The sequence below is a fragment of the Crocuta crocuta genome, unplaced genomic scaffold, assembly GCF_008692635.1.
Source record: "Crocuta crocuta isolate KB4526 unplaced genomic scaffold, BGI_CrCroc_1.0 scaffold8, whole genome shotgun sequence".
NCBI classification, from domain to species: domain Eukaryota; kingdom Metazoa; phylum Chordata; class Mammalia; order Carnivora; family Hyaenidae; genus Crocuta; species Crocuta crocuta.
Window position 1 is genome coordinate 1,007,011 of NW_027532162.1, and position 18,277 is coordinate 1,025,287.

Below are 18,277 nucleotides of genomic sequence, written 5' to 3' on the forward strand. Positions count from 1 at the left end.
GGGGGGAAGGTAACCCAAGGGCATGTTTCCACAGAAACAGGAGGGAAGGTGCTGACCTTTGACACGAACGGCGCGGAAGCAAACACTCGGGCGCCACGGTCCAAGCGTGTGTTTGTCCGCGCACAGGGGACCTGGCTGAGGAAACAGCAGTCTTTTCCACGTGACCCAGCCTCCTGCGGCTCCTCAAATCCTCCATCTGGGGGTCCTTCCCTGATCTAGAAGATTCTCTCTCAAATCTCCCGTAGCTGCCATCTCCTCAGACAGGCCTTCTGTGAGGCCCTGTTGAAAGGCCCCCTCCGCCTCGATTCCGACGACACACCTCAGACCTGGTCTTCACGGGCCTGCCTGGCTGTGGGTCCCACCCCCACCCCACACTGGCACGTCCACTGCCCAAGGGCAAGGCCACAGCTCTGTCTCATGCAGTCCGAGGTCCCAGGGCCTAGTCCGGCACATGGAGGGTGTCCAACAACCACAAACGGACAGACGCTAAGTGGGGCAAGGAGACAGCGAGCTGAGCTGCCCGAGGAGGGAGGGAGGCCGGCGGCTCCCAGAGGAGGTGACGCGTAGGCTGGGCCTTAAAGGAGCAGGGGGGACCCACAAGGCTGAGAAGGGAGGAAATGGGCCACAAGCCGAGGCCAGCACAGAGAGGCACAGATGTAGCTGACCAGAGCGAGCGAGGGCGAGGGTGGGCGGGGGGTGAGCGTGCTGGGGNGCCCAGGGACTAGTGTCTTCTGATGTGTCTCGGGGGAACAGCATGTGTGCATGTCAAGTCCGCTACCAGCACACCTGTCTGCGCCCCCACGTGGGGGCCTGACGGGGTGCCCCCCGCGGCTGCGGCTCGCGGCCCCCTCACTGGCTGCCCGCCCACAGCTGCGGGTCCTCTCATCTAGAGCGTGGGTCACAGCAGCACATGTCGCGAGGCTGTGTGGAGGCAGAATGAGTGGTCCAGGCCCCGAGGATGGCCACGTGCCGTCTTCTGCTGCTGGTCTGGTTTGGTGTCTTGTCCAAACACCCCATGGGCAGCTCAGCGGAAAGCCGATGTCACCGTACGTGTGTGCTGAGTAACTCGGAGGCCTGCCTGCGACACCGCAGCGGCGCTTCAGAAAAGCCAGGCTGAGAAGGTGGCAGGATACCCAGATTCATTACACGTTTACCTAGACCAGCCCCACCTCCGGGGCAGACTTTCTCCCACCGCATGAGCACAGACTTTAGCAACCACGGAAATTAGGGGCAAGAATCTTCCAACCGCACTGCTGCCCTGCAAATGAGACTAAATCTGGGGACAAGTAGAGCGGAAATCATGGTATTCTGCTTTTTGCACTGGAAATTCAGCAGTTTCTCTACGCTGCTGCGGAATATTCCAGTGAACACCCACCAAGTGGGCCACCCTAGCCTTACCTGTCCGTGGAGCCTCCAGGCACCTCTTCTGAACGCTTAGACGTTTGGTGGTCACAATTTCCCTGCTTCGTGGCACGTGTGCTGCCGACAGGGGCATCCTTCCGGAAAGACAGCGGGAAATGTTCTCCTGCCACTGGCCACTCGTGAGCACTGGACTGGACCATAACGCACCAGCACGGAGGGCGATTACTGAGGACACCCCGCGAGTTCAGGAAGCAAGAAATGATGGCCGGTGCTGTTCTACTACACATCGTAATCTGCGGTCACATGACTCGCCTATGGGTATCTGGTTGTTTCTACAAACCTGCTAACGCTCTTCACCTGTGCCTGTCACCTCATGTTCATGTTTATGTTCATGTTTACCCTGTTTCCTGGATGCTGACCCTTTGTCCAGCCCTCTGCCGGACACGTACCAGACACTGTCCTTGCAGTTGAGCACGCAACTCATGATCTTTGCGTTGTGAGTTCGAACCCCACGTTGACTGAGGGGACAGGCTGCTTAAAAAAGTCCTCACTTATACAGAAGTCAGTTTGTAGGTCCTCCTGTCCTTCTGCCTTTACCGTCAGGCTTAAGGGACCATCATTCCTCCAGACAACAGAGAGGCCGTTGTGTTCTTCTACCAGACCTTCTACAACGGGGAGCCATGTATTTAACTCTTAATCCATAGATACTTGATTTTTTAAAAAATGTTTATTTATTTATTTTGAGAGCAGGAGGAGGGGCAGAGACGGAGAGAGACAGACTCCAAGCTGTCAGCACAGAGCCTGACATGGGACTCGAACCCACGAACCATGAGATCATAACCTGAGTCGAAATCAAGAGTCTGACACTTTAACCAACTGAGCCACCCTGGTACTTTTTTTAATTAATTGACGTTTAAGAATTAGCTTTTTGATCCGTTTGGAATATATTTGTATTATAGGGGTCATGAAACTAAATGTACTCTTTTGGGTCAAAAATAGTTTCTCCGTTAACATTTACTAAACAAACTCCTCTTCCCTCAGTCTTGCAGGATCCCTCCGCTCATGGGTTAAGCACGCTCTCTGGCCCACTGAGGTGTCGTGCCTGGTACCCCCACATTTCTGTCACTGCAGCCTAGAACCTGTTTAAATAGCTGACAGAGAGGGCACCTCCCTTCACGTGTCCTTTCCTCAATACATTCCTTCCTGTTTTATTACCAAATTCATTTAAAAATCTGATTGAAGGCCAGCCTTTCAGTTCCTAGAAATGCCAGCCGGAGAAACCTTGATATTATAACAGGACTCAAAGCCACCTTTCCCACGTGTTAAAAGAGTGGCTATCTCCAAAGCACGTCCACAGCCTCCTTGACCCTGCCCGATCTTGGTGACTGACTCATGGGGCTGGCGCGTCCCTCCCTTAGGGCTGCGGCATCTGTGACCACAGCCGAGGCCCCGCTCACTCATCAGCAGCGCCAGGACAGCACAGGGTGAGCTGAGAGCCACTGTGGCAAGGCGACATCAGACAGGCCCAGGGGACCCTAGTCACCAGGCCAGAACCTAGGCCCCTCCACGTACTGGTTATAACCTGCCCTCAGGTTCCTCATCTCCAAAATGGTAAAAGGAGCGGGGCCTATTTCACTGAGTCGTTGTGGGAAATAAAACAGATGACACGAGCAAAGGACTCGGCACAGTACCCTGCAAACAGCCAGCATCTGAAATTGGGAGCAATTATGTGGTGCCTCCTGTTAGGACTCGGCACCCTTCCCTGCTGGCTCCGCCCCACGCGGGCGCCCTGACGGAGACCCCGCAGCTGTCAGCAAACAGCAGAGCCCATCACCGAGGCTTCCACCCTCCCAGCTCTTTACCCCAAAGGGAGCCAAGCACGGCTAAGGATTAGCAGGGAGGGGGCGGCGCTTTAGCCCAATGACAGATGTCACTTCTGGGGGCAACAGGTTCGGATTTTCCATCAGAATAACGTTTTGACAGCAGACGTCTGTTTAACAAACACTACAACATGTTATTCGGACCTAACATCAATAGCAAGGGAAAGTGATGAAAGGTCATTTTGAGCCCTAGACCTTCTATCCAAAACAGGAAAGGCAGCGCAGGAGGCAGAGAGAACGGAGCGCAGCCCAGCACCCCTGGCAGGTGAAGCACACGGCGTACGGGACACGAGATGAGAGAGGGACAGGCAGGGGCCAGGAGGCCTTCCATCCAGAGAGCACAGCTGTCACTCCGTAGTCACAAAAGTCTAGAAACCTAAGCTGAGCAACAAATGTCAAATGTGCATTTGGGGCAGGACAGTCTGGCTACACTGCAAAGAATGAGTTTGAGGCAGGAGCTGATAAATGACAGCTTGCAGGCCAATCGTCCCTGCTTTTGTAAATAAAGTTTTATTGGAACACATTCATGCCCATTAATCTATGTACTTTTCTTTTTTTTCTTTCCTTCCTTCCTTTCTTTGAGAGAGAGCGAGGGTGAAGAGCAGAGGGAGAGGGAAAGAGAGACTCTTAAGAAGGCTCCACACACAACGTGGCGCCTGACTAACCCACTGAGCGACCCAGGTGCCTGTCAATGCATTTTCTATGTCTGCTTTCACACTTCAATAGCAGAGCTGAACAGCTGAAACAGACCCATCTGGCCCAGAAGGACCAGTCTATTTACTATCTAGCCTTGACAGAAAGCTTGCCCATCCCTGATTTAAAGATTGGAAGCCAAGGAACCAATTAGAAATTTACAATAGGCACAGAATTAATAAGGGCCTGGGGACAGGGAGTGGCAAAAGCACTGAATAATGTTTAAGAGGTGATGCAGACAGAGAGATGGGTAGGGGCGGGGCTTTGGAGCGGACCCGGGGCCTGCTGGGGCGTGGCCTGCGGTCAGGAATCCGGGAAGTCCAGCTGGTGCAGGACAGAGGGTGCAGAAGCCGGAGGCTACAGGATAGAAGTCCAAAGGTCAGAGGGATGATCTCACCCAAAGAGAGGAGAGAGACCGGGAGGAAGGCGGACATGCATCACACGTGTGAGTGCGAGGGCCACTCAGAGCACCCGTCCCCAAGGAGGTCACGACTCGTCCCCCAGCTTTTCCTCCTTCATCTGACACCCTTTCTTACTTTCTCACGCAGTTAAACACGATGTCAGGAGAAAACGGACACATGAACTTACCTGATCTGGTTCTCAGTTCCAGGCCTTTAGCTTTCAGTCGTGAGTGAATAAATTCTTCTTTCTCCTAAAAGAAGACAACTATCAGAACACTCTGTCTTCATCTTTCCATCTTTCCTTGGAGAGGACACTGCTCACAGTGGTCTGGAGAAGTCTGCATGGAGACTGCTGAGTAAGGGCCCATCTCTAACCTGGCGCAGGCCATGTGAATTTGGTTAAAAGTCCCATGCTTGAAGTAGGGACTTGAAAACAAGATGTTTCCTAAACCTTGCTTATAAATCCATAGAATAAGATAAATACAGTCCAGGGGCACCTGGGTGGCCCAGTTGGTTAAGCGTCCGACTTCGGCTCAGGTCATGATCTCACGGTCCCCGGGCTTGAACCCTGCGTCAGGCTCCGTGCTGACAGCTCAGAGCCTGGAGCCTGCTTCAGATTCTGTGTCTCCCTCTCTCTGCCCCTCCCCCATTCATGCTCTGTCTCTCTCTGACTCTCAAAAATAAATAAACGTTAAAAATAAAATTAAAAGGGGCGCCTGGGTGGCTTAGTCGGTTGGGCGTCCGACTTTCGCTTAGGTCATGATCTCTCGGTCTGTGGGTTCGAGCCCCGCGTCGGGCTCTGTGCTGACTGCCAGCTCAGAGCCTGTTTCAGTCTGTGACTCCCTCTCTCTCTGACCCTCCCCTGCTCATGCTGTCTCTCTCTCTCCTAAAAATAAATTAAAATATTTTAAAAAAATAAATTAAAAAAAATTTTAAAAAAAGATAAATACAGTCCATTTTACATAGCCGGCTCAAGTGGATAGACATATAAAGCTTAAATGCTTTTCTTCTAGATTAGAGTATTTCTACTTCGTTCTCATATAGTTTATTTCTGAATATGCTGTTAAGAATTCTGAATTCTCAGAATGAAACCACATCACAAAAACTCATATTTTCATAAACATAAACATACACTGTTTAGTTCTGGCTCCGCTACTCCTTTTAAGTTAAAACTACTTTAAAGTCTCAATACCTATGATTTTATGAATGATCAATATTTACATACCGTTACAAGTAGATTTAAAAATTATATGCAGGGGGCGCCTGAGTGACACAATCGACTGAGTATCTGACTTCGGCTCAGGTCGTGATCTCACGGTTCATGAGTTCGAGCCCTGAATAGGGCTCTGCACTGTCAGCACACGACCCTGTTTGGGTCTTCTGTCCCCTCCCCCGCTAGTTTTGGTTTCTCTCTCTCTCTCAAAATAAATAAACTTAAATAAAAACTGTATGCATACATAAATGCACATATGAGAGAGAGAAGGGAGAGAGGGAGGGAGGGAGAGGGAGAGACCAAGTCTGGACTGAGTAGAAGAAAGGCAAATACTGATGATTTAGCACCCCCAAGTGGCCATTTGTGGTACTTCTTTCTCATTCACACCTCAAATCTAAGCTTACCCGACAAAATGTCAAATTCTGGTTTGCCCAAAACTGCTGGTTCCATTCTTGCGTTTCTTGTCTTAATTTTCGTAGCTTTTGTTCCAATGGTGATTCATTTTCGGGGACGTAAAAGTGAACAGGTCGAAGGTTTGAAGGTTTGTCTGGGGGTCCTATCCAATCATGGCAAGATTTTCTTGGAGGCTGGAATCCTGAGACCTTCAACAAAATGCACAGGGTGAGCATAAACTAGGCAACCCCTCGTACTGTAAAATGCACAGTAGATTCATTAAAGTCCCTCAAAGCTTCCTCTTTTTAAGGCCATGTGACAGAGAACAACCAAATTAAAAGAACTATAATAAATATTAATGGGAACACTATAGGGACCATGTTCAACAACGGCACTGGAATAATTCAACATCCTAATGCAAAACCAGCATTTCAACCTGTCCTTTGGGCTGTATGCAAAAGTAACTCAAAATGAATCGAAAACCTGAATATAAAATCTAAAACTATAAAACTTGTAAAACAGCAGAAAATTTGCACAATTTTAGACTAGGCAAAGATTATTTAGATACAACACCAAAAGTACAATACATTAAATAAAAAAGATAAACCACAGACTGGGAGAAAATATATGCAAATCCAAAAAAGGACTTGTTCCCAGAATATATAAAAAAACCTCTCAAAACTCAATAATAAGAAAACAGACGATCCATTTTAAAAATGGGCAAAGTAGCCAAAGAAAACTTTCTCCGGGGGCACCTGGGTGGCTCAGTCGGTTAAGCATCAGACTTCGGCTCAGGTCATGATCTCACGGTCCGTGGGTTCGAGCCCCATGTCAGGCTCTGTGCTGACAGCTTAGAGCCTGGATCCTGTTTCAGATTCTGTGTCTCCCTCTCTCTCTCTCTCTCTGCCCCTCCCCAGCTCATGCTCTCTCTGTCTGTCTCAAAAATAAATAAACGTTTAAAAAAAAAAAAAGAAAACTTTCTCCAAAGAAGACATATGCATGTCAAGTAAGCACATAAAAGCTGCTGACCATCCTAAGTCACTGGGAAATACAAACCCTCAATGAGATACCGCCTCACACCTTTTCAAACGGCTAAACTAGCCCACAAAGCCATCTGACAGTAGCAAGTGCTGTCCGTGTCCTGCTGAGTGTTTCTCACTGCGGCTTCCTGTCCACGCCGCGGCCACTCTTGTGGGCACGAAGTGGTGTCTCTTTGTGGCTCTTTCTCAGACTTCTGCCACGGCCTGGCATTGCTAGCCAGCCCCTGGCTGCAAGTGACTGGTGAGTGTCCTTCAGACACAAAGGCTACTTGGTATTAAGGACAGGATAAACATGAACAAGCCCTATTTGTCAATGACAGGAGTGATTTCTTTGCTGCGTTCGAATACAAGAAGAGTATTTCCTCAATCTAGGGCTATTCACAATGTAACGGTGTTGACTTAACCTGTATTACTAACATCTTCTCCTTCGCCTCCCTAAGGCAAGGCAATCAACAAAATAATAAATCAACCCCCATTCAGCACATTTGCAAATTTCCATGGTGCAATTAAGTCCACTGCGGACAATTTCAAGTGGTATCCTATTATATGGTTTTCCCACCAGGTAGGTATAATAGTCGTAAATAACCTTGAAAGCAGAGATAGCTGTAAAATATAGTAAAATAAACAGAAGTGAAACAGTCTAAATATGTATTATCTTTGTTGTTAATATAATTTATTTCAGTATATAATTTTTCGTAACAGCTGTTTATTAGCAAACTTGTTGAAAATGCAGTGGGGCACCTGGGTGGCTTGGTCGGTTAGGTGTCCAATTCTTGATTTTGTCTCAGGTCATGATCTCATGGGTTCATGAGACCGAGCCCAGCAGTGAGCCTGCTTGGGATTCTCTGCATACGCTCCCTCTCAAAAATAAATAAAATAAAAACTTAAGAAACCAATGTAGCAAGCAGCTCTCTTCACTGCAGGATGTCAGTGCTGGCTGGGACACACCAGGACACACTCCCCACTCTGGACCCCATCACAAATGCACTGACCCTGTCACCTCAATTCCCTACTGCTTTTCAAAGGGTTCCTAACACATTCCACACCACTTTACCCAAGTTATTAGGGATGTTTTGTGGAAATGGCGGTCAAAAAGTAGTTTAAACATTTATAGTTTTGAACCAGAGGCAAGGCAAAGCTTGCCCCCACCCCCAGCCCCTGGGGTTTACAGCTGGACTGGGAGGGAACTGACCGCAGACTGAGCCACAGAGGAAAGGCCAGGTGTCACGCAGGCACGGCCCCACCGGGAAACGGAGACCCACAGGGCAGCCCAGAGCTTACATACCACGCCGGACGAGGGGCATCCACTGTGGAAAACGGAAACATATGGGGAGACCAGAGGGGGGCAGGAATTACTCCAATCAAGGTTCGTTCCTATATATTTCTTTCTATTCCTGGTAGTGAGAATGGTTCTTTTCTCCAGGAGCTTCCTCTCCGGCCTCTGGGCAGGGAAGGGAGAGGACCACCCCGTCCGCCTGTTTCCCCAGTGCCTTCAGCTCCGATCACCCTCACACCAGGGGCCGAGCGCGCCACTCTCTACCCCGCGCCACTCTCAAGAGACCTGCAGCTTCGATGGTTTAAGCACCTAAAATGGTTTTGTTTTTCTACAAATATTAATGAGAAAACAGATGAAACCAAAAAGAACTTCCAAACTTATCGACATAATGAAAAAGTCTGTTTCCTATAATGCCTTCTAGAAGCAAGCAAACATAGTGTATGTATGTTAGAAAAGTAGCGAGAATGTTTTTAAAGAAAACATTTCTAAAGGTCTCCGTAAGCAGTTTTTGCCCTAAGAGCTCCGTCTGATCCGCCTCCTTTTCCGGGCAGCGTCTGTCAGCGGGTGCTGCTGCTTCCTGCAACACTTGACCTTTTTTATCCCCTTCAGGCTTCTGCAGGAAGCCGCTGGAATTAAAACGCTCCACCTGTTTCAAGTTCATTTATTTCACGGTCACTGCCAACACTTTCATTTCCATCCCTTACTCTCACAGCAGCAGAGGCGAGGACCCACAGTGATCAAAATTAAAGCGTCACACACTGTCCTTTGAGAAGCCTTCTCCGTGGCTGGAGGAATAAGCTTCGCAGAATTCGGGCGCCCCCACTCCAGGGCCTGAAGGACTCAGGCGGCTGCAGCAACCCGTCCCCCAGCCCGGCTCGGTCCCCACCACCTGTCTCTGATGGGCTAGTCAGGGCAGCCACCGCCTCAGGCCTGCTCCCTCCCTGCCTACTCACACCCACCCCTGCGAGAAGCAATCTCTCCACAGCCCTGACCTAACGCGCTACCCCTTCCCTTAGCATCTTCCTGGGCGATTACTCATCACCCTCGAGTGACACTCGATCCCTGTCCTGCGCTGTGGCAGCCCGGGCCGCCGCCACCCCAATCTCTCCTTTTCCTCCACCCACAGGAGGCTCGTTTAACGACAGGCCTCTGTCCTTCCTCAGCCTGCCTGCGCTCCCCCCGCACCCTCACATCTCCACGTGCCCCCGAGGCTCCTCAGGGCACCCGCACAGGTCTGCTTCTCCCAGGAGCCTTCGAGCCTGGGGCGGCAGGACCGCACGTGCTGGAGGAACGTTCTTCCCAGTCCTAATCTTTCCTGTGCACTCTGTGTATGCAAGAAATCCACTTCAACTTCAAAAAGCCCAAGTTACAGGCACTGCTTGGTGGACGGACACCTAACACGCTAGTCACGGCAATTACGGCAGAGGTGGCGCCAGAACGCTCAGAAGCTGCGAGCGCGCCAAACACCATCGCTGTCCAGAGTGTTCTTCATTCTGTGTTCTTGAGGGTCCGTAACTGCGAGCTCCCGACCAGTTTCCAGGTTCCCCGGCTGCGCGGTGCCCTGAGGAAGACCGGGGAGGCGCGGGCGCGGGCGGGCGGAGGGCCGAGCTCCTGGCCGGCGGACCCGAAGGGACAGGGGACAAGTCCAGGCACATAGGTCACGTCGGTGTGTCCTGCTGCATCCACCGATGTGCTCACTACCACTTCCATCCGCACCCGCTTCCTCTCAGACTCAGATGTCCTTGGGCTCGATGTCGCTTTTGTCCGGCACTTCTGAAGTGTCTCTCCCGCAAAGCTGGACCAGAAGAAGCAGAGCCAAGGTGGAAAGTTCCAGACGAAGGGCCAGCAAGTCCACAAAGGGGACTGAATTGTTCCTTCCTGTGTGACAGCGACAGGGCCCAGCCGGCACAGACACCTGAGCTGCTTATCTGAGACCTGAAACTGCTACTTGTCATCAAATACTGACTTGATACTAGACTGAACAATCGTTTTCAGAAAGAGGACTGCAATACGTCCATCTTTAATATTGCATCCATCATTCTATTTACTTATTTATCTATTTATTTTGAGAGAGATGGAGAGAGCAAGCAGGGGAGAGGCAGAGAAAGAGAGGGAGAGAATCCCTCGCTGACAGCGCAGAGCCCAACACAGGGCATGAACTCATGAACTGTGAGATCATGACCGGAGCTTAACCAAATGAGCCACCCAGGTGCCCCTTTCATGCATCATTCTAACAATATATGATCTCTACATTTTCCTTTTTTTTTTTCCCTCTCAAAAAAGCCTTCAAAAAAAAAAAAAACAAACCACTTTTCCACAAGTATTTCTGGATTTCTGCCCCAAAGCCTTTAGTCTTAGAAACTAAAGGTGATTCACACACAGGGACCCAGCGAATGGAAACAGCCAGCCCGCCCAGGCTCACCCCAAAGGCCTCCAGCCCAAGATGGGGGCTCTTCCCCTCCCCCAAGCAGACTGAGGACGCTGAAGAATAGTAACAAGGGGACAAAAGGGCAGGTTTCACCCCCACGTGCCCCACCAGGTCACCACGCTCCAGAACTACACCCCAGTCTCTTCCTGCAGGTGCCTTATCAGGAAGCTTTTAAAGGAGCCACATCCCAAGGAGCACATGCACCCCAATGAGCACAGCAGCACTCTCCACAATAGCCAAATCATGGAAAGAGCCTAAGTGTCCATCAGCTGATGGATGGATCAAGAAGATGTGGTTTATCTATACGATGGAATCCTACATGGCGATGAGAAAGCATGACATCTGGCCACGTGTAGCAGCATGGATGGAACTCGAGGGTGTTATGTAAGTCAGGTATTATGTTAAGTGAAGTAAGTCAGGCAGAAAAAGACAGATAATGGAGCGCCTGCGGGGCTCAGTCGGTTAAGCGTCCAGCTTCGGCTCGGGTCATGATCTCACAGTTTGTGGGTTTGAGCCCCGCGTCGGGCTCTGTGCCGACAGCTCAGAGCCTGGAGCCTGCGTCGGATTCTGTATCTCCCTCTCTCTCTGACCCTCCCCTGCTCACACTGTTTCTCTCTCAGAAATAAAGAAAAAAACATTAAAAAAAAAAAAAAAACAGATACCATATGTTTTCACTCATATGTGGAACAAGAGAAACTTAACAGAGGACCATGGGGGAGAAGAAGGGGAAAAATAGTTAAGGAGAGGGAGGGAGGCAAACCAGAAGAGACTCTTAAATACAGGGAACAAACTGAGGGTAGGTGTGGGGGGAGAGGGGCAAATGGGTGATGGGCATGGAGGGGGACACTTGTTGGGATGAGCACTGGGTGTTGTATGGAAACCAACTAGACAATTAACTATATTAAAAAAATAATAAAATTTTTAAAAAGTTAAAAAAAATAAAGGAGCCATCCCAACAACTCATGGCTTTTCCCAGCTACCCACACATGACCAAGCAAACTTAAAGAAGCGCCAGGAAGCAGTGCCTGGGTGGCTCAGTCGGCTGAGCGTCTGACTTCAGCTCAGGCCATGATTTCATGGTTCATGAGTTTGAGCCCCCGCGCTGAGCTCTGTGCTGACAGCCTGGAGCTGCTTTGATTCTGTGTCTCCCTCTCTCTCTGCCCCTCCCCTGCTCATGCTCTGCCCCCCTTCCTCTCTCAAAAATAAATAAACATTTAAAAAAAAAAAAGAGGCACCAGGAGTGTTCAGTAACCCTTCCTCGTTTATCACCTCGCTATTACCTAAATCACCTGCTTTACAGCTGAACTCTGTCAACCAACTCTTTCCACCATCCTCAGTTTTCCATAATAATTTGAGAGATTCTATCTTAATTGTAGCAGAGTTAGCTCTTCTGCGCTCCCCAGTAAATACATGTTCTGTCTTTGTTCATCCAAGAACTGCTATTTAAAAGGGAGGAGAAGGGGCCTGGGGGAGGAAAAAGTCCTTCTGTAAAAGGAAGACTCCCTTTGAGGTTAGAATAATTACCGTAATTTATGGTTCTCACAGCATCAGCATGTAAGGCACGGCTTCCTCACAGCGGGTGGCTGTCTCCGTGCAGGACAGGGCAGCCCGCACATGCTAGAACATCCCAGCTGCCGGTGAGCAGCCTGGGCACAGGGAGGTCCGTGCGTGCACATACCTGTCACACTGAGCTTTCCTCATCACTGTGGCTGGTAGGGAACAACCCCTCCCATTTTTTCTCTCGACACCAGCAGACACAGCCAGGCAGCCCCATGGTGGGCTTCTCCTCGTCCAGCTGCGTAGGCCTAGAGTCATTCTCCATCCCTCCCCCCGTACAGCAGGCTCCTGGGCTCACACTCCTGCCCCGGACCCACCCCAGAAGCCAGGAATCAGAATGTAAGACTTTCCCCTAGCCCCTCCTTCCCGGAAGTGCCTGCACAGGACACAAAGCTCCCGAGTGAAGGTGTCACACCCGCCACTGGGGAAACTGGCGGGCAATGACAAGAGGAACAGATGCTGGCAAAACACAGCATTTCTGGGGGGTGTTTCCTGGTCTACAGTCCTGACACTCCCAAGATGGAAACTGAAAAGTCTTACCTTCCTCAGGTTGGAATCCCAGCCTCCCATTCTAGACGGATGTAGACAGGTCGGCATACCATGTTCAGCAATATGTAAAAAGACCAGCACATTGTGACTAAACAAGGTTTATGCTGGGAGTGAAATGTCAGCTTAAAATCAGAAAGTCAGCCAATCGTGATGGAAGAATCTCCCAACAAAGTATCTTCTCAAAAAAAAAAAAAAAAAAAAGGCAAATCTGAACGTGGTCAAGGCTCTACACTGCAGCTGTCAATTCACAGGAGACACAGTATCAGAGGAACTGTAACTGTAAATTATGCTCTGGGAGAGCAACAGCAAAATGTAGCTTGTGGAAAATTGAAAAGGACACATCCTTCCCCTCCTCCCAAATAAACTACTTTGAAAAAAGGAAGGAGATGGAGTCAAAACCTATAGATTAAAAAAGAACTAAAAGAATATCAATAAATCACAATTTGTTGCCCTTATGTGCATCCTGATACAAGAAAACTGTAAAAACCAAAAACAAAGCAAAAAGAAAACCCCAAAAATATGATGTTTCTATGATGACTAAATCTAAAAAAGAAAAAACTGAACACTGAACATTTGCTAGAATTATATTTTAGTTATTGTTTATATATATTTTTAAAGTTCATATCTTTTATTTCTTTTTTTTTTCAAGTTTATTTTAAGAGGGGAAGAGAAAGAGAGAGAGGGAATGAGCAGAGGAGGGACAGAGACTCCCAAGCAGGCTCATCACTGTTAGCACAGAGCCCAATGTGGCACTCGAACCCACGAACCGTGAGATCATGACCTGAGCTGAAATCAAGAGTTGGACACTTAATGGACTGAGCCACCAAGGCACCCTCATACGTAATTTTAAAAGAGAGGAATTTTTGAACTCTCAAAAAATATAATAAACATTAAAAAAATTTTTTTAAAGATATGAATTTTGGGGAGCCTGGGTAGCTTAGTTGGCTGTGTCCAACTCTCGATTTCAGCTCAGGTCATGATCTCACAGTTGTGAAATCGAGCCCTGCGTCAGGATCCATGCTGGGCATGGGGCCTGCTTGGGACTCTCTCTCTCCCTCTCTCTCTCTGACCCTCCTCCCCTCTCAAAAAACATTTTTTTTTAAATTCATACAGAAATATTTACAAATGAAATATGTGTTGCCTTTTATTTTTTTTTTTAATTTTTGAGAGACAGAGCATGAGCAGGAGAGGGGCAATGAGAGAGGGAGACACAGAATCTGAATCAGGCTCCAGGGTCTGAGCTGTCAGCACAGAGCCCAACGCGGGGCCCAAACCCACGAATCGTGAGATCATGACCTGAGCTGAAGTCGGACACTCAATTGACAGAGCCACCCAGGTGCCCTACAAATGAAATATGAAATCTGATATTTGTCACAAAATAATCTGGGAGGAGGGAATGGATGGGTAAAGATGAAATAAGCACCCCCAAGTGGATAACTGTAGAAGCAGGGTACTGAATACACAGTAATTCTTTATACTCTTCCATCTTTGCATTTTAAAATTTCCCATAACAAAAACAGAAAACAAAGGAATGTATTTCTCCACAGGAACACAACAAGGGGAGATGCTGTAACTGTTCACACCATGAAGACACTGTGTGGGGGGACAGGAGAACACTAGGCTAAGAGTGAGAAAAAGGCCCCTTTCAGCCCTGACTCTGCTGGGTAACACCAGACCAGTCACTCTACCTCTCTGGGCCCTGGGCTGTGGTTTTCAAGTCCTCTGCCCCAGTTTTAATTTTTTCCAACTAATTTATTGAAAGCCTTTAAAAATTTTTTTAATAGTTTTTTTTTTTTTTTTTTTTTTGAGACAGAGAGAGACAGAGCATGAGTGGGAGAGGGGCAGAGAGAAAGTGACACAGAATCTCAAACAGGCTCCAGGCTCTGAACTGTCAGCAGAGAACCCAATGTGGGGCTCGAACCCATGAGCCGTGAGATCATGACCTGAGCCGAAGTCAGACGCTTAACCGACTGAGCCACCCAGGCGTCCCTAATGAAGGCCTTTTAAATACTAGAAATATCCATGTTTATTTTAAAACCCTGTGACGAGGGCTGCCTGGGTGGCTCAGTCAGCTGAGCGTCTAATTCTTGATTTTGGCTCAGGTCATGATCCCAGGGATCAAGCCCTGTGCTGCTCTGCATCAGGCTCTGGGCTGAGTGTGGAGCCTGCTTAAGATTCTCTCTCTCTGCCCCTCTCCCCTGCTCACGTGCATGTGCTCTCTCTCTAAAAACTAAATTTTTAAAAAAGTTCCTTAAAAATAAATAAATAAAATCCTCTGATGAGACCTCTCACCAGTTTCTCATTTAGCCGGTATTTAAATTCCTCCTTATGTTTACTCTGAATCTACATCTGAGGGGAGGGGCTGTTGAAAATTATTCTCTTTAATGAAAATCTAAACAAAATATGGGATCAGTGCTTCCACTGTTTAGCTGTCAATATTACCGCTCATGCTGAGGGCCCGTTTGGTTTTTGTGATCCAGAAGTTATGAGAAGAAAACGGGTAAGTCGCTATCCTGCAGCTACAGGAACTATAATGCAGACATTCGTTATGCGCAAGCACTGTGCTCTTCAGGAAGTTTTTCCATCTTATTGTGCTTAAGTTTTCTCAACCATAAAATAAGCACCTACTTCACGGAACCGTGAAGAGGAAAGAAAACAGGCAAAGCCCACAGACCAGCACATGCAAACGCTTGGCTAATGCGAGCTAGTGTTGTGTTGATGAAATTCAGGACCACAAGCAAACAGTAATGCAGGTGACAGATGACATAGCCAGCGGGAGCTCATTTTTAGACCCCCCTCCCCATAAAATCCTGATGTTATACTCCAATAAACCTGGGCGGGGGGAACTAGACAAACCAATAATCAAAGATCCAGATACCTGGGCCACGTCCCAGACCTATCACATCAGAATCTCTGGGGTGGGGGTGGAGGGGGAGAGTAGTTTTTAAAGTCTTCCAGTCCGACTTCGGCTCAGGTCATGATCTCACGGTTCGTGGGTCCTGTGCTGACAGCTCAGAGCCTGGAACCTGTTTCGGATTCTGTGTCTCCCTCTCTCTCTGACCCTCCCCTGCTCACACTGTCTCCCTCTCTTTCTCTCAGAAATGAATAAAACATTAAAATAAATTTTTTTAAATAAAAATAAAAAAATAAAGTCTTCCAGGTGATTCCAAATGTGCAAAGATGTTTAGGAGCTGATAATGTAAACGACATAGACAAGGAATAAACAGCTGTAGAGTGGCTAGAGAACACTTAAATTCAGAGCTGACTTTTTTTTTTTTAATGTTTTATTTATTTCTAGGAGAGAGAGAGACAGCGCGAGCAAGGGAGGGTCAGAGAGAGAGGGAGTCACAGACTGAAACAAGTTCCAGGCTCTGAGCTGGCAGTCAGCACAGAGCCCGACACGGGGCCCGAACCCACGAACCGCGAGATCATGACCTAAGTGAAAGTCGGACGCTTAACCGACTAAGCCACCCAGGCGCCCCATAGAGCTGACTTTTTCTTAATGTGTATTTATTTATTTTGAGAGGGAAGGGCAGAGAGGGAGAGAGAGAATCCCAAAGAGGCTCCACACTGTCAGTGTAGAGCCTGGTGCAGGGCTCGATCTCTCGAGCCATGAGATCATGACCTGAGTTGAAATCAAAGAGTCCTAATTTGACTTTTTAACTTGGGTTTGGAAGAAAAAGTGGTACCAGAGACAGGAGACGAGAATAAATCATGTAGGTCCTAAAAGCGGCCTTCCTTAACTCAAACGGAGAGTGAAGAATGAATGAAAAAGATATGTATGAAACAACAGGCGCCGGCGAGAATGTGGAGAAAGGGGAACCTTCCTACACCGTTGGTGGGAATGCAAACGGGTGCAGCCGCTCTGGACAACAATATGGAGGTTCCGCAAACATTAAAAATAGAACTGCCCTATGGTCCAGTAATCACAGCGCTGGGTATTCATCCAAAAACTACAAAGACACTGGGTGTAATGGATACATGCGCCCCTACGCTAACGGCAGCACTCTCTCCGATAACCAAGACATGGAAGCAGCCCAAGCGTCTGCTGATTGATGAATGGATGAAGACGACGCGGTGGGTACATACGGATTATCTGTCTACATATATATGATGGAATATTCAGCCATATAAAGAATGAAATCTTGCCATTTGCAACAACTTTGATGGACCCAGAGGGTATAACGCTAAGTGAAATAAGTCAGAGAAAGACAAATACCATATGATTCACTCATATGTGAAATGTAAGAAGCAAAACGAATGAGCGTACAAAAAAAGAGAGAGAGAGACAAACCAAGAAACAGACTCTTCACTACAGAGAACAAATCGATGGTCACAGGGGAGGTGGGGGGAGGGGGAAGTAGGCGGTGGGAGGAAGGTGGGCACCTGCCGGGATGAGCGGGATGAGCGGGATGAGCACCGGGTGGTGGAGGAAGTGTGGGATCGCTGCACTGCACACCGGAAACTAATTCAACACTGAATGTTAACTACACTGGAATTGAAATTTAAAACTTTTTTTTTTAATGTTTTATTTATTTCCAGGAGAGAGAGAGAGAGAGAGACAGCGTGAGCAGGGGAGGGTCAGAGAGAGAGGGAGTCACAGACTGAAACAGGCTCCAGGCTCTGAGCTGGCAGTCAGCACAGAGCCCGACGCGGGGCTTGAACCCACGAACCGCGAGATCGTGACCTAAGCGAAAGTCGGACGCTTAACCGACTAAGCCACCCAGGCGCCCCTGAAATTTAAAACTTAATAAAAAATATGTCGTGTGAACTGGACATGTAGGACTAAAACATATCTATGTAAATAAAGAAAACAGAAGGTTCACGACCTGTTACTTTTAAGAAGACCTAATACTTAAAATCAAAGTCTGAAAGACAACAATCTCTCTGTGCAGCAGGAATTGAAGAACCTGGAGAGAGAAAGGCACTTACTCAGCGAGCAGAGCACCGGGACAGAAGCCCAAACACCGGAGAAACACAAATCGCCCTGAAGGAAGAACTGCTCCTTTAAGGACCAAGCACAATGGGGTGCACGCATCCTAAAGAAACGCAGCACCGCCCTGTGGGGGAGTGGGGGTGCCTGGGGTCAGGCCTGACCCTAGCAGCTGCTCCACTTTTCAGCAGTGCAATCCACACCTTCACAAGTTCAGCCGGCCCAGCAGGTGAGCAGCCCCTTTGCACCCCCCTCCCCCACTTGTGCCACAAAAGGAAGAAAGGTTTCATCCTGAGGTTAGACTGATTTCCACAAAAGGCTAGGTGACAATAAAGAAAACCTTTTTTGGGTGTTTTTTTTTTTAAGATTTTATTTTTATTTATTTATTTTAATTTTTTTAAATTGATTTTTGAGAGAGAGAGAGAGAGAGAGACAGCATGAGCAGGGGAGGGTCAGAGAGAGAGGGAGACACAGAATCTGAAACAGGCTCCGGCTCTGAGGGAGCTGTCCGCACAGAGCCCGACATGGGGCTCCAACCCACCAAACATGAGA

At 48.4% G+C, this 18,277-nt stretch overlaps 1 protein-coding gene across 2 annotated transcripts in view; it reads right to left on the minus strand.

The window, feature by feature from the left end:
* The window catches only part of COA8 (cytochrome c oxidase assembly factor 8), a 19,546-nt gene extending 6,697 nt beyond the window's left edge, over positions 1-12,849 (minus strand). For both annotated transcript variants that reach the window (XR_013338220.1, XM_077776515.1), the window contains exons 1-3: positions 12,784-12,849; positions 5,954-6,151; positions 4,524-4,587 (exon numbers count right to left, since the gene is read on the minus strand). Coding sequence is in view for 1 of the 2 variants with exons in the window: in XM_077776515.1 (XP_077632641.1) it covers positions 4,524-4,587; positions 5,954-6,151; positions 12,784-12,840 (319 nt within the window). In the remaining variant the exon portion in view is untranslated. The remainder of the gene's footprint in view (positions 1-4,523; positions 4,588-5,953; positions 6,152-12,783) is intronic.
* Between the last annotated feature and the right edge of the window lie 5,428 nt (positions 12,850-18,277).